General features: G+C 39.6%; 1 protein-coding gene across 1 annotated transcript in view; it reads right to left on the bottom strand.

Annotated features, from left to right (window-relative positions):
• Positions 1-6,298: 6,298 nt before the first annotated feature.
• The window catches only part of GALNT7 (polypeptide N-acetylgalactosaminyltransferase 7), a 96,396-nt gene continuing 89,663 nt past the window's right edge, over positions 6,299-13,031 (bottom strand). The window contains exons 10-12 of the mRNA XM_019534617.1: positions 12,772-12,870; positions 11,018-11,146; positions 6,299-8,738 (exon numbers count right to left, since the gene is read on the bottom strand). Of these exons, the coding sequence (XP_019390162.1) occupies positions 8,601-8,738; positions 11,018-11,146; positions 12,772-12,870 (366 nt within the window). The 3' untranslated portion in view covers positions 6,299-8,600. The remainder of the gene's footprint in view (positions 8,739-11,017; positions 11,147-12,771; positions 12,871-13,031) is intronic.

Below are 13,031 nucleotides of genomic sequence, written 5' to 3'. Positions count from 1 at the left end.
CAAACACACTCACCTTTCTTCAGACATAGGAGAGTGGTAGCAAAGTGGTAATCCAAGCAGAGGGAATGGAAGACAAATTGCAGAGCTACTGTCTTCCACACCAGGCAGACAAGTGACAACTGTGCTATGTGTGTATGGTAGAAACCTTCCTGCTGTGGAAAAGGCAATCCTTAACAGGATCAGAGTAGTCCCGTTATATCTATGAATCACCATCAGTCAGGCAAAAAGAATACAAGTGAAGTGGCCTGCCGCTGTCTTGAGAATTGGGAAGCAGTGATAGAGGGATGCAGTACAACTTGGTTAACAGCAGGAGATCCAGGAACCAAGGTTGTCTTGGCCAGGTTCAGGGTAGCAAGATGACCTGAGTTTGATATTACTTGACATTCCTGATGACTCAAGAAATTAGGAGCAGAGGAAGGCAGGCATGATACCCTTCCACCACTGTACTGAAAAAAACCCCAGTTTTCTGAGCCTGGCTTTAGAAACGAAAACCTGACACTTTATGTTCCTCTCTGTTGAGAGCAGATCTATCCTCAAGAAAGCCCCAAACAGAAAAGAAATGGAAAAGGTGACCTGCTCTCATGTGGTAGAAACCAGGCAAATAAACTGGGGAGAGATGAATTTGATGGTGGATATACCAATGCCATAGTGGTAGAACTTCCTTGAGAGGGTAGGACTTAATGCCTCCCCGCTTGTTTATGTAAAACATAGAAGTGATATGACCTGTCCCCACTTGCACATGGATGTAGGGGAGGAAGTTCTTTGCAGAGCTGTCTGATGGCTCTCTGTTCAAGAAAAGATACATGAAGGCTTGCCTTTGGGACAACTATAATCCATAGTCGATACAATTTCCCACCCTAGATGAGAAGTGTCTACCAACATGATTGTTGGTGGCAGAGGCTGGAAAAGCACCCCTTTGCAAGACGAAAAAGGCCAGGACATCATTTGCACTTTTATATGGTATTTCTCAAGGGAATGAACTGATTGTATTCAGATTTGCATGCTTCTGTGGTGTAGTCTGGCATGTGACATTGCAAAAGTAAAAGATGCTATGTGGCCAAGGAGGGAGAAGTACAATCTTACTGACATATTTGGATGTCACTCCAACTTGAGAAACAAATTGCTTCATAGTGAGAAAGTCGTCAGGGGGTAACCCTCTGCCACACTGTCCAAGATACTCCCTTGAAGACTGAACTAGTAGCAGAACTAATTTCTGGCAACTTACCCTGCCACCCAGAGACTGGAAAGGTGTGATTTTCACCTGGCTGGCCAAAACAGCTATGACTATAAAAACTTTTTGGACAGTTCGTGTGGTAAGAAAAAATAATGACTGCCTGCAATGCGAAAGTAGGCACCTTGTAGGTCAAGAGATGACAAGCAGTTTTCTGTTGCAGAGATAGAGTGGTTATTGGTACTGCAACTGTTTTAAGCTTATATTTTTGAATATACTGATTCAGGTTTCTCAAGTCCAGGACTGATTGTTGTTCATTCTGTTCTCTTTGGAACCAGACAATAAGTGCTGTACAATCCCTTCCCTCTCAGGTGAGTTGCAACATGTTCCTCTGCTCCAGGAAACAAAAAAAAAATAAAAGACTATAATTCCTGTTGGAGGCCCCTTCCCCTTGTCAAAATGGTTCCTGCAAAGGGAGAGGTGGGGGGATCAGGAGAGGAAAGAGTAGCAGTCCCAATGACCTAGCCACTTCTAGTTGTATCAAAAGCCAGCAAGTCTACAGAAGAAAATGGTGAGGCAGTTGTAAAAAAGGAAGAGAGGGAGGAATTTAAATTTTCTTTTCAGTATATCCTCAAGGCTCCTTTAATAGACTTGTCGCAATGAGAGAAGTATGAAGTTCCAAACTGCTGGTATCTATGTAGCCTCTGCCTCTTTGGAGGCTCAAACTGGCATATAAGAACAGAGGGAACAGATGCTGATCAGAGGAAACAATTGGACAGAGGTTGCCTGTGGAACAAGAACTGGTGGCAACAAGGTTTAAGTGGTCATGAAGGGCATTTATACAGATACCTTTTTGTCCCGTGATGTATTGGAAATCCACCGCTTTGGAGAAGACTCAGTTAATTGAGTCTGCTCCACATATGAGCTGATGTGAACTGCACCGCACTGCATGCAGCTGTATAAGTGGCGACATGCGTGTCAGCACGCAGAAAATGGCAGCAGTGCACTTTTGATTAAAACACCTACTATGTGTTTTAGTTCAAAAGCATGCCACTGGCATTTTCTCAGCACTGACACGCATTTTACCACTTATACAACTGCATGCAGCGCAGCAGAGTTTGCATCAGCTGCGGTGCTTGCATGTGTAAAAATCCCCGAAGATAGCTATATTTCAAGCAAGCACAGAGTATTTTCATGAACGGAATCTCATCAGTCTTGCTGCTGAACAGCTGGACACCCTTAAATGGAAGACTATCAACTTTTCTAGACAGACCCAAGCTGAGAAACAAAGATATGTTCCTTGTGGCTATAAAGTGCAATGCACTATCCAGTGTTGAGAGCTGCTTGTCAAGCAGTCTTAGAAACCAGTTTGCCTTCCATATGCAACATAGGAAGTAATCCTTAGTGCTGCAGTTCATGTCTAGCTAGTTGGTTATATAGTTTGAAGTCTTATCTGGGTCTAGGAATTTGCAGTGTGGAATTCAAACCTGCAAAAGAGTAGGCCTTCTTATCAAATAGAGCCAGCCAGGTGTCTTTGTTCCTTCTCCTTTGCAGCTACTAAAATAAGCGAGGGTGAGATGGTACGAGTGGGGAAATTCTGCACCTTTTGGGGGCACTGTACTTTTTGTCCATTTGTTTGTCAACAGAAAAGACAGGTTCAGGAGAGTGCCAAATTTTATGGTTTCAATGCTGAAGGAAAAATAGTCAGTGCGGAGGAAGATATGAAGTGAAGGTCCCAATCAGAACAAGACCAGCATCACAATGGCTGAATATAGAGATGACAACTGCGGTGTCAATTTGAAAGAAGACATTTTTTACTCTTGATATGTGAGATCCGTGAAAGTGTGATCAATCTGGAATCTGCACATATGGATGGACCTGAGGATTTGATACACCCAACTCTGAGTCTCTGTGGAAGGCCTCCAAGACAAACGTTCTGGGAATCAGCTCTATAAACCTCCTCCAGATCCCTATGCAACTGGGAGGTCTTAGCTCCAAAATGATCCATATAACCATTCTTATGAGTTCAGTGCATTCCCAAGCACTCAGTGCATTCAGAAATGTTTGTGGGATGAGTGAGGACTTTGTGAGAAGATGTCAGAGATGAGGAGCAGAAGCATAACAAGGCAGCCAAGTGCCTGGAACAGCTGCAACACATGGGGACTGTGGCAACTTCTGAAGGCTACCATGCCACTAGCATGATTGTGGAGCTGCAGTGGCAGCTGTTTTTTTCAGACCCCTGTTGGTGCCTGGGGCAGCTGCCTGGTTTGGCTGCCCTGGTTGCTCCACCCTAGTTATGCTACTGATGAGGAGCCCTTCCTCCTTGCTTTAGTCAGTGAGCAATAAGGAGTCATTGTTTCAGTAGCCAGTCATTAGCTGCTGTGCTGGCAAGAAGCTCACCCTCCAAAACACTGCTTTAAAACCAACAGGGATGACTGAGATGAACTCACTGCACTAATTTCTGGTAAGCTCACTGAAAGTTGACCCAGGGTCTTTCTTCTAGGCCTGAGCTATTGAAAGAAGGGACCTAGATTGATGGACATTCTGCCTCCCACAGTTCATCTAATACTCTTTTACCTGTAGCTTTGCTTTAGGTCCCCCCTTGCAGCTTCCATTTAACCTCCACCATCATGCTGTGGGATACATTACCCCTGTTGATAACTATTGATAACTTGTGATAACTTAATTGATTTTGAACTTTGCTCGAGTTGACCTCATTCCAGTTAAACATAAAGCCATTTCTTTGGCAATCAAAACCATTGACAGCTCTTTGCTGTCTTTCAGAGCTGTTCCCTTTAAGATGGCTCCTCGTAGGTCATCTTTCAATTGCATAGCGGGTCATTACAATTTGACTTTATCCACTTGGTACTTTGTATTTCTTGGTCTGGGTCTGAAATATCTGATTCAGTTCAGACTACTACCATCCAAATGCAAACCCTCTACTATCACATGGGTCATGCAACTGCCTGTCTGACTTCCAGTCTGAGATGGCAATGCCTTTTGGGCTGTCTACACATTGTCAGAATGAGAACATGCAGCTCTGAGAGACTTCCAAGAAAACTTTACAAAAGGATTCATTTGCTTATCTGTCTCCCTGGCAGATGCCCAGTCTCTGCTAAAGAAGGCTGGCTACTATGCTTCTTTGTAGACTGTTGGTCACTCAGTAGGGTCCCCTTTCATAAACAGTATGTGGTGTCCCTCATTAATGAATTATCCAAGAAACTCCAGACTTTCATTAAACGTAACCTTTAGGGGCAAACAATTTGATCTGCATCTTCAAGGGTGACTAACACATTTTATACCTACTACAGCCACTTCGAATATCTCATTATGTCTTTTGGGCTCTTTAGTGCCCTAACTAAAGCATTTTATAGATATGTTACATCATTAACAACACTGTAAAGTATTTGTATTAGACTTGCTTGCAGTGGCACATCTAAACAACGCGCTCTTTTTCTTGAAAGACCAAGAGCAACACAACCAATAATCAGTAGACCACCCTAATCACATCCCTATCCTGACAGTTGGTGTGAAGCTGTGCAATATCAGAGAAGACAGCAGCTGCTATGAAGAGGTGACACCTGCTCAAAGCCTTGCTACCAGGGTTGAAGTCAAGGATTTGCCAAGAAAGAATATATGGCATTTTATCTTGACTTCCTTTCTCAACCTGGCTTAAAAGGACTGGAAAATATCACACTTGTTGGATGTCCAAGCCCTTCCAAGGCAGCAGAGAGTAAGAGGCAGGAACCAACCCTCCACAAGAGTAGAAGCTTTGAAACCCTAGTAACTTTGATGAAAGTATCACAAAAATAATAAAAAGTGGAAGGGTCTCGAATAAAACAGGAAAAGCAAGCAAAAGCTTGGTCTCAAGGTACCTGAAAACAGAAGAATGGCACAACATAATGTGGTCCCAAAACAAAATGGTGTGTGTTGAAGGGAGGAGGAAGTGGTAATAGAGACTGTTCCTGTCCCTCACAAAAAAAAAAAAGAAGGAACTCCGATATGAAGAAAATACCCAGAGAAACAGAGAAAGGTCAGAGGAAAAAAAAGGGAAAAAAGGTCTCTCCCAAACTCACTAGGGGTGACCAGAAGGGTTTGGGAGAGACCTTGTTTCCCCTAGTGCCCCCTGGCATAACAAGGAATAACGGCCATAAGTTGTTGGAGACCAGGTTTAGATTAGACATCCGTAAGAACTACTTCACAGTCAGGGCGGCTAGGATCTGGAACCAACTTCCAAGGGAAGTGGTGCTGGCTCCTACCCTGGGGGTCTTTAAGAAGAGGCTTGATGCCTACCTGGCTGGAGTCATTTGAGCCCAGTTTTTCTCTTGCCCAGGCAGGGGGTCGGACTTGAAGATCTACAAGGTCCCTTCTGACCCTACTTCTGTGATTCTATGGTGTAGGGCTTATAAGCAGCATGAAGAAATCCTGACAGGATACCAGCTGGTGCAATATCTCTGACTGGTAGGAAAGGCTCCTGTGACAGAGAGTTAATGTGACCACAGCATATTTGGCAAGGCTGGCTGTAAAAAAAGAATTCCATTTTATGAGGGGGAAAAAGTGTTCAGCAGTTGCCCTTTTCCATTTCAGAGACTGTTCAATTCAAATCAGGGTTACACCTAGGTCCCTACATCCCAGGTGAGTGCCTTCATCACTGATTTATTTTGGACAGTCTTTCTCTTCCTTTCCCATCCCCACTCTCCTGGACCTGAGAAAACATTCTGATTAAAGTTTTAACAAAACCAATGCATTTGTGAAAAGTTTCAGTTTTGTGAGTTAGCATTTTCCTGACCAGTTTCTATTTTCTGTCCTTCAAACCTGTTCCAGAGGTCTTTCCTAGGCTTATTTTCTGTGAACACGTTGGTTTCACATTACCTCTTCTTTTGTCCAATCAGGTTTGGGCAGGGGAATACCATGTCCAACTGTGCTAAGAAGCAACTCTCAGTGAGAGTTTTGTTACTATTTCACTGGAACAACTGGGCTCTCGCATGACAATAAGGACCTAAATAAAAGTAAAATAGAGTAGCTTCAATATTTTAAAATAAGTACTATTTGACGTTTTCAATTTAGATTCAAGGAAAAGAATTCTTAAAAAGATATGAAATAATCAATATAGAAGTATAGTATAAGTATGGTAAAACCCACAAGTTAAAATATTTTATTTTATTTTCCTCACCTAAAAAACAAGCAACCCAGAATTAAGATGTACATAGGATTCCCAGATTTATCCCTAATAAAACTTCTGAGGATTTATACAATTTCTACAGAAACATACAGTGTATCAAAATCTGCATAAATCAAATTTATAAAATGTGTAGAAATGCATAGTGATATTATCATCAACTTACAAAGCAAGGAAATGGGAATTTTTTCCCCCAAGCAGGCTACAGTAGGAAAAAGTCATTATAGCAACAGCTTCTGATGTTCTCATGTTTTGTAAGGTTTGCAGTCTCACATACAGATTCATATTCACATACAGCATCAGTTTTTAATGAATTGCACAAAACACCCATTTAAAATGCACACCTGCACAATTTATGTGCCACCTTTCTTTCACTTATGCATAGTAACATGATTAAATTAATCTACCCAACACAAAAAATGGAGTCAGTTTTCATACACACAAAAACAAAAAATACCTACACCCTTATTTTCCTTTTTCCAGTTTTCCATCCTTTATTTCTTTTTCACACCTTTTGAAGGATAGCTGAACAGTTTAAGGACACCAGAGAATATCTTAAATCATTAATATATTATGTGCAGACAGGCAGGCCGGTAAAGCTTAAACTCTGCCTCTACTTACAACACCATTCATTAACTTCAGTGGAAATTCCATCCAATGGTAGTCTAGATCTGAGGGCAGAATTTGGTCCTTGAAACAAATATTTTCAAAACTCCAAGTCAGATGTTGTATACTTAACTATGACTTTGTGATGTCATCAATACTATCACAGAACCTTAAACTGGGAAAAGAAGAGGACTAGATATTGCATAAATGTAATTTACATTATTCAGTGTAAATATTTCTATTTTTAAGGGAATGGGCCTAATAGAAATTCCCAATTAAGAAGCTAATCTGTACACATTCTAGTTAGCACACAACTGCAGTTGCATTATAATTCAACAATTAGGTAACTATGTTTTAATTTGGGGTTGTACCTCTACAGGAGTTCATAACTACATTCATTGGAAAAAAGAGCACTTAATTTGAACAGATACAGCTTCAGGTTTTCCTATCCTCTTTTCAAGTTTAATTCTGAATCTATAATTTCAAATATCCTTTCAAAGTCTGCACATATATGTTAATGATTTTTTTTAATTTTAAAGTTTCAGCTCATATGCAAGTAAATTCCATTTATATTTATAACGTAAGTGAAACATTGGATAAGTCCTAGTTTTATACATTGTGCAGCTTTAGCTTTTTCCTATAAGGCATGAAAGAACAGTTAGTGCTTGGAGTTCTTAGCTGTAATTCAGAGTGCTTACTTTCATCAAATGTATCACACAGTGCTAACTTTCAGGTTCAGTTTTCCTTTGCTATATATATATATATATATATATATATATATATTTAAAGTTCAGTTTCTTCAACACTATTTAACATACCAGGTGTATGGACTTAGTCCTACTCAGCACCCCTGGTTTAACTTCCTTAAAATTCCAATGGTTACAGCACCTGCAGCAAATGGGCATATTGCAGTACTTTTGGAAACCCAGAGAATATTTCTGGTCTGTGCCTTATTTGACTTGTCAATATCTGAGGAGGACAGCAGTCAAAGTGGCAACCCAAATTTATCTTCAGTAATATAGTAATTTCATGGGCAGTACAAATGATCCCTATCAAGGTGACAGCTCAACATATCCATACTATAAATTCTGTCAAATATTTGACTTGTAAAATATATAGAGAAATGAAAGAGGCACTAAATATGTTGAAATTCACCTTTCAAAAAAGCAGCATGAGTGTGAAAGAAGGCCACCCTGGCTAATAACCTGTGGCAGTGCTAGGTAAGATGTAAAATTAAATAAAAAGATACAACAGGTTGATAATCACCAAGTTATATGAATAAGTCTGGTTACTCCAACCTTTCAAGTGTGTGTAAAAAAACTGCCTTCAGACCCCTGAGTGTAATCCCAAAGAAGACAACAGTGCTTTTAACTTTGTTCCTATACAACATAGCTAAAAGCACATTAAATTACCAACATCTGAAAACAAAAAGATGTAAACATCTACAAAGTTTAAGGTAAAAGCAGTTTTGTAAACATTAACTGCAGATGATAATGTTATTGTAATAATCACAGTTCATCTATGTCCTTCATCCAAGTTGAGAGGTTCCAGGCTTGCAGCTGTACAAAGTTAATAGTTGCAGCAGTTTTCAGGCTATTCTCAGTCCTGTACATATTAACATGTCAGTAGGTAGGGTTTCTTTGTCTACACACTAAGAATATTGTTCATTTCCCATTTTTGTGTTGCTTTACTGGAGTCACACTCAGAGATAAAGACCTGATGTAGGACCTCTGAACGATCTAAGCATTTCCCCGAAGGAATATGAGTAAATCTGTGCAGATTCTGTAAAACAAAAAATCATTAGAACTAAATTGACTTTTTCCCACCTACTATATGCAGCGATCTTTTCGAATGAAGACAAGTTACCTATAGTTCCAGTGAAAGGCTCAATTATAAATTAATTTGAATAATTTGTTATGCTTATACTTTCTCATCCTGCAATACCACTAGCTGGTAAAGAAATGCATTTTGGTGTATTTTAAAAACCACACTTTCACACCTTAGTATCACAACTGTTTCTGAAATAGTTTTTCAATATTACTGCCCATCACAGCATTAAAGAATAACAGTATAAAGTATAGATGCATTTAAATGTGTCCTTTGCTACTTAGCTCCTACATGTGCTCCTGATGCTGCCATCTCATCTAAGGTTGTAAACACAATAGTGACACTCAGCGCATTAACACAAGGGAAAGAAGTTATAGTTTTTGGCTCAGCTTTCTCACTTTTTCTTTTTCCTTGACCGGAAAAGCACACATGTAAGAAACTTTGGCCCCAGACATCAGAAGGCCCAACTGCCCAACTAGATATAGCCGTGATCTCTGGCATCCTTGACCACTACCAATGAATATTTAGAGTTGTGTTTGCATCACCTCTGTTTTGCATCCAGAAGTACCACTGATAAGTATGACCCATTCCCTCATTCCTGTGCTCTGTATTCCATATAACCTAGAAATGAGGCAAGGCAGCTGCCTTAAGAGTAGGCCTGAATTCTTCTAAGGCCTCCTGTCTTGTCAGTGGTTACTGGCTTATGATCAAAGTCAGACTAAGGCAGTTACTTTGCCTAACACCTCAAGGCCCAGCCAGCCCCTCCACCACCTGACCCCACCACCCAGAGCATAAAGCTGAACACCCTCCTCCCCTTGGTGTTCCCTGCAAGCTCAGGCCTGCTCTACCCTGGCTTAAATTGCTGCTGTCCCAGGCATACATGTAGCTGCTATGCCCAAGAGCAGCTGACTGGTAAAAACTGCTCTGGAGTTTATTGCTTCATCTTCATTTCACATGTAGATGCATCGTCTCTGTACTACTGAGAATTTAGCATACCCAGTATGCTAGATAAGCATCTTCTATTGGTTGTAGTCAGAAAAATCAATGTGAGAGTGCATTCTGGCATTCAACACTTCAAATATATATTTTGGCCCTCAGATACAATCAACTGTGAGTAAACATGTATTTAAAGGATAGATTTTACCTTTAGTTCTCTACAGGAACAAAAACTCTAACCTTGGTACTTAAGGTAAAGTAAAACAAGCATTTTAAAAGTTAGATTCTATATAAAAATACACATTTTTACTAGACAGACTATCTGCAAAGGTATACTGACATACCAATTCTTAACATTTCAGATACTGCACAGCTGCAGTGGACTTGTACCATAGCCATACTTCAGAAGACATGTTACTCAGAGAATATGCAGTTAATGCAAATGAAAAATAAGTGCTGAACAAAGCACAAGGCAATGTAAATAAGTAATTGGTCTTTATTTCTGTATGATTAAAATACATATTTGTTGAAAGTAGCACCATGTCAATTTAGACATCACATTCAAATTACTATTCAAATTACATTAATCTAGCTGTTAAACTTTACTCCAGAGACTATGTTCTCTTATGACTGCACTGACATTGTGGAACACTCTACTGATAGGAAGTACATCAACAGGAAGGTTTTTGTGACCACAGGTTGTTGCAATCTCTATTACTAGTATGGAGATCAGAGTAATGCCAAAGGGACTGTGCTGATACAGCTGGGACAAACCTTTCTGGCAGGCATGCCACAAATTAGATCTGTACCCTTCCCAAGGTGTAACGCCAGTTCCCTTCCCCTGCCCAATCTACTCTTCTACTCCCTGCCCCGTCTGCTGCTCTGTTTGTTGCTTCCTGCCCGACCTGCCATTGTGCTGTCTGTCCCCTCCCTGATCTGCCACATGCCACACAGAGGTTGCCTGTGACACTTGTGGCACATGTGCTGCATGGTGCCCACATCTGTACTAATTTATCACATATCTATGATAGTATATGTAACATAGTGGGATTTAAAGGGGCTTTTCTGCAGTGGAAGTCCTGAAAGAAACAAGATATAGTAGCAACAGATCACATTTCCCATCAAGATCAATTCCTCCTAATAAAAGAAAAGGGAGAGAGTGGCGCAGGGAACTGCAATTTTACTTTTGCTCCATTAAACATAGCGAATTTGGTCTTGAATCTTTGCTTTCAAGAATAAGAAAAAGAAGTCTAACCGATATGTTAAGGTCCATCTCTTATTCAGTGCCAGTCACTTACCTTGAAGTATTGCCATTCTTTGTATTCATTCAGATTACAATGCATAAGCGTAACTTTTGATCCATCAGCTCCCTTAGTCAAGCACTGGTCATACTGCATGAGCTGATTAGCTTCATTGATTCGGAAAAGCTAAGAGAAACATTTCCAAACATCTTCTTATTACTGTAAACACAACAACTATGAAGCAACTAAAAACCTAGGAACAATAAAATGACATCTTGAAAATTGCATCTGTCTGTGCTTGAGTAGGGCTAATTTACTTTTTGTGGTTTAACACACTAGCTTTTCACAATCAAAACCCAGTTTCTGGACTTAGGAGATTAACAACTTTAGCTTTAAGAAGAAAAAGGATCAATGCAAAAGATTTTAACTTGGTGGCTTCTGAAAACGGTTGATTCATATCATTTTATGAATTGATGGCTATTTTACTACTACCTCTCAAAAAAGCTGGTAGCTACTGAATTTTATCCTGGCCAGTAATTCAACGGAGGACACCAACAGAATAGAAGACAAACAAAGACAAATCCAAATACAAACAGATGATTTCTGTTATTTTTTAAAACTGGTATTTGACTTCAACGTAAGACTGAAAAAGTTAGTTTTTGCAGGTTACCATACTATAGTTCAGACTACATCAACAACATAAGTCAACCAAACATTTTACATGGGAGATGCCACTCTACATCTGACTGCAATACTGCTATGACAAAGCTCAACCATGAGCCCTTCAGTTAATGATACACAATGACAACGAAAAGCATTCTGTTGTTAACTCATTCCTACCACTTTGCTTTGAACCTATATATAGGTTCAGCTAATATATAGGCTTCACATTTTGAAAAGATAACCAACTGAAGAGGAGAAAGGTATAGGACTATTTGAAGGATGCCATACTAGTGTTAATGATAGAATTGTGAAGATTAGGAAAAATAGTGTAGTAAACTTTGTAATTACAATTAGCTGTTAGGAATCAAGCTTGGTCACTGCAATTTAGCTTCACTTATAAACTAATCAGGATTTAAATTTCTTCTCTGAAGTGGTGAAAAATGTAGTGCAATGTATTAGTGTTCCATACAGGTACATTAAAGCAAAACAAGTTTAAGAAATAGCAACTGAGACTACAGTGGGTAAGGGATTATTTCCTGAAAATTTAACAACTGGTTGAGGTTAAATCATGCATCATCTCTGATACCCAGAGTTCTAACTGTTCTACTGCAATGATACAGATCCTTAAAGAAAAGCTTCTGCCTTGTCAATACCTACCTCACAGGTGCCAATCCTAATTCAAGAACTTCTACTGTTCTTCCTAATATCTACATAAGTTCTAATTGACATATATACAATTTTACACAATATGTGCGCAACCTGCAGCAATATTTCCATTTAACAACATCAATATTATTACATCTAATTTTACAGTTTAAGCAAATCCCAAATTCCTACCCTAGAGTTTGTCCAATTCCTCTCCCACATCTAATCTAGTTTTTTTCAGTCATATAGATTTATGGACAACCTTAGCAGAAAAATAGCTTTTTGACTATTCTTTGCAAATGCTTCTCTCTGATAGCAGTAGCATCCTCACATGGTTTTCTTCAGATGCTACTGCACAGTAGTAATGAGCTACTGTGCAGTAGCTTGTTACTACTGCACAGTAGTGTCACGTTATGGATAGTGCCTGCCAACATGACTTCTCAATAGCATCTCGTGTAGACGTGCCCTCAGAAAGCAACCCCTTTGAATTTCTAGTTTCTTACCTGATTTCCTCCCATTCTGTGGCATGGTCCAAGTTCAACAATGCCACCATTGTTGTGCCCCATGCTATCTATGCAATAAGCTGTCTCAAAACCCCTGACCTAGAAAAAAAAAAGTTTTTTCAGTTTAGCTTGGTCTCTGTCAAACTGATTGCTGAAGCAAAGAAGTTTGGAAAATTCTTATCCTGCTTACAACAAAAACTACACACACCTTCTGAAGCAAGACTGCATGAAAGTTAAATTAAATGAAAACAATGTTAATT

Source organism: Crocodylus porosus, unplaced genomic scaffold (genome assembly GCF_001723895.1).
Source record: "Crocodylus porosus isolate Cpor-Errol unplaced genomic scaffold, CroPor_comp1, whole genome shotgun sequence".
Lineage (NCBI taxonomy): Eukaryota > Metazoa > Chordata > Crocodylia > Crocodylidae > Crocodylus > Crocodylus porosus.
The sequence above is the reverse complement of the archived record's forward strand: the minus strand, read 5'-3'. Positions and strand labels throughout refer to the sequence as shown.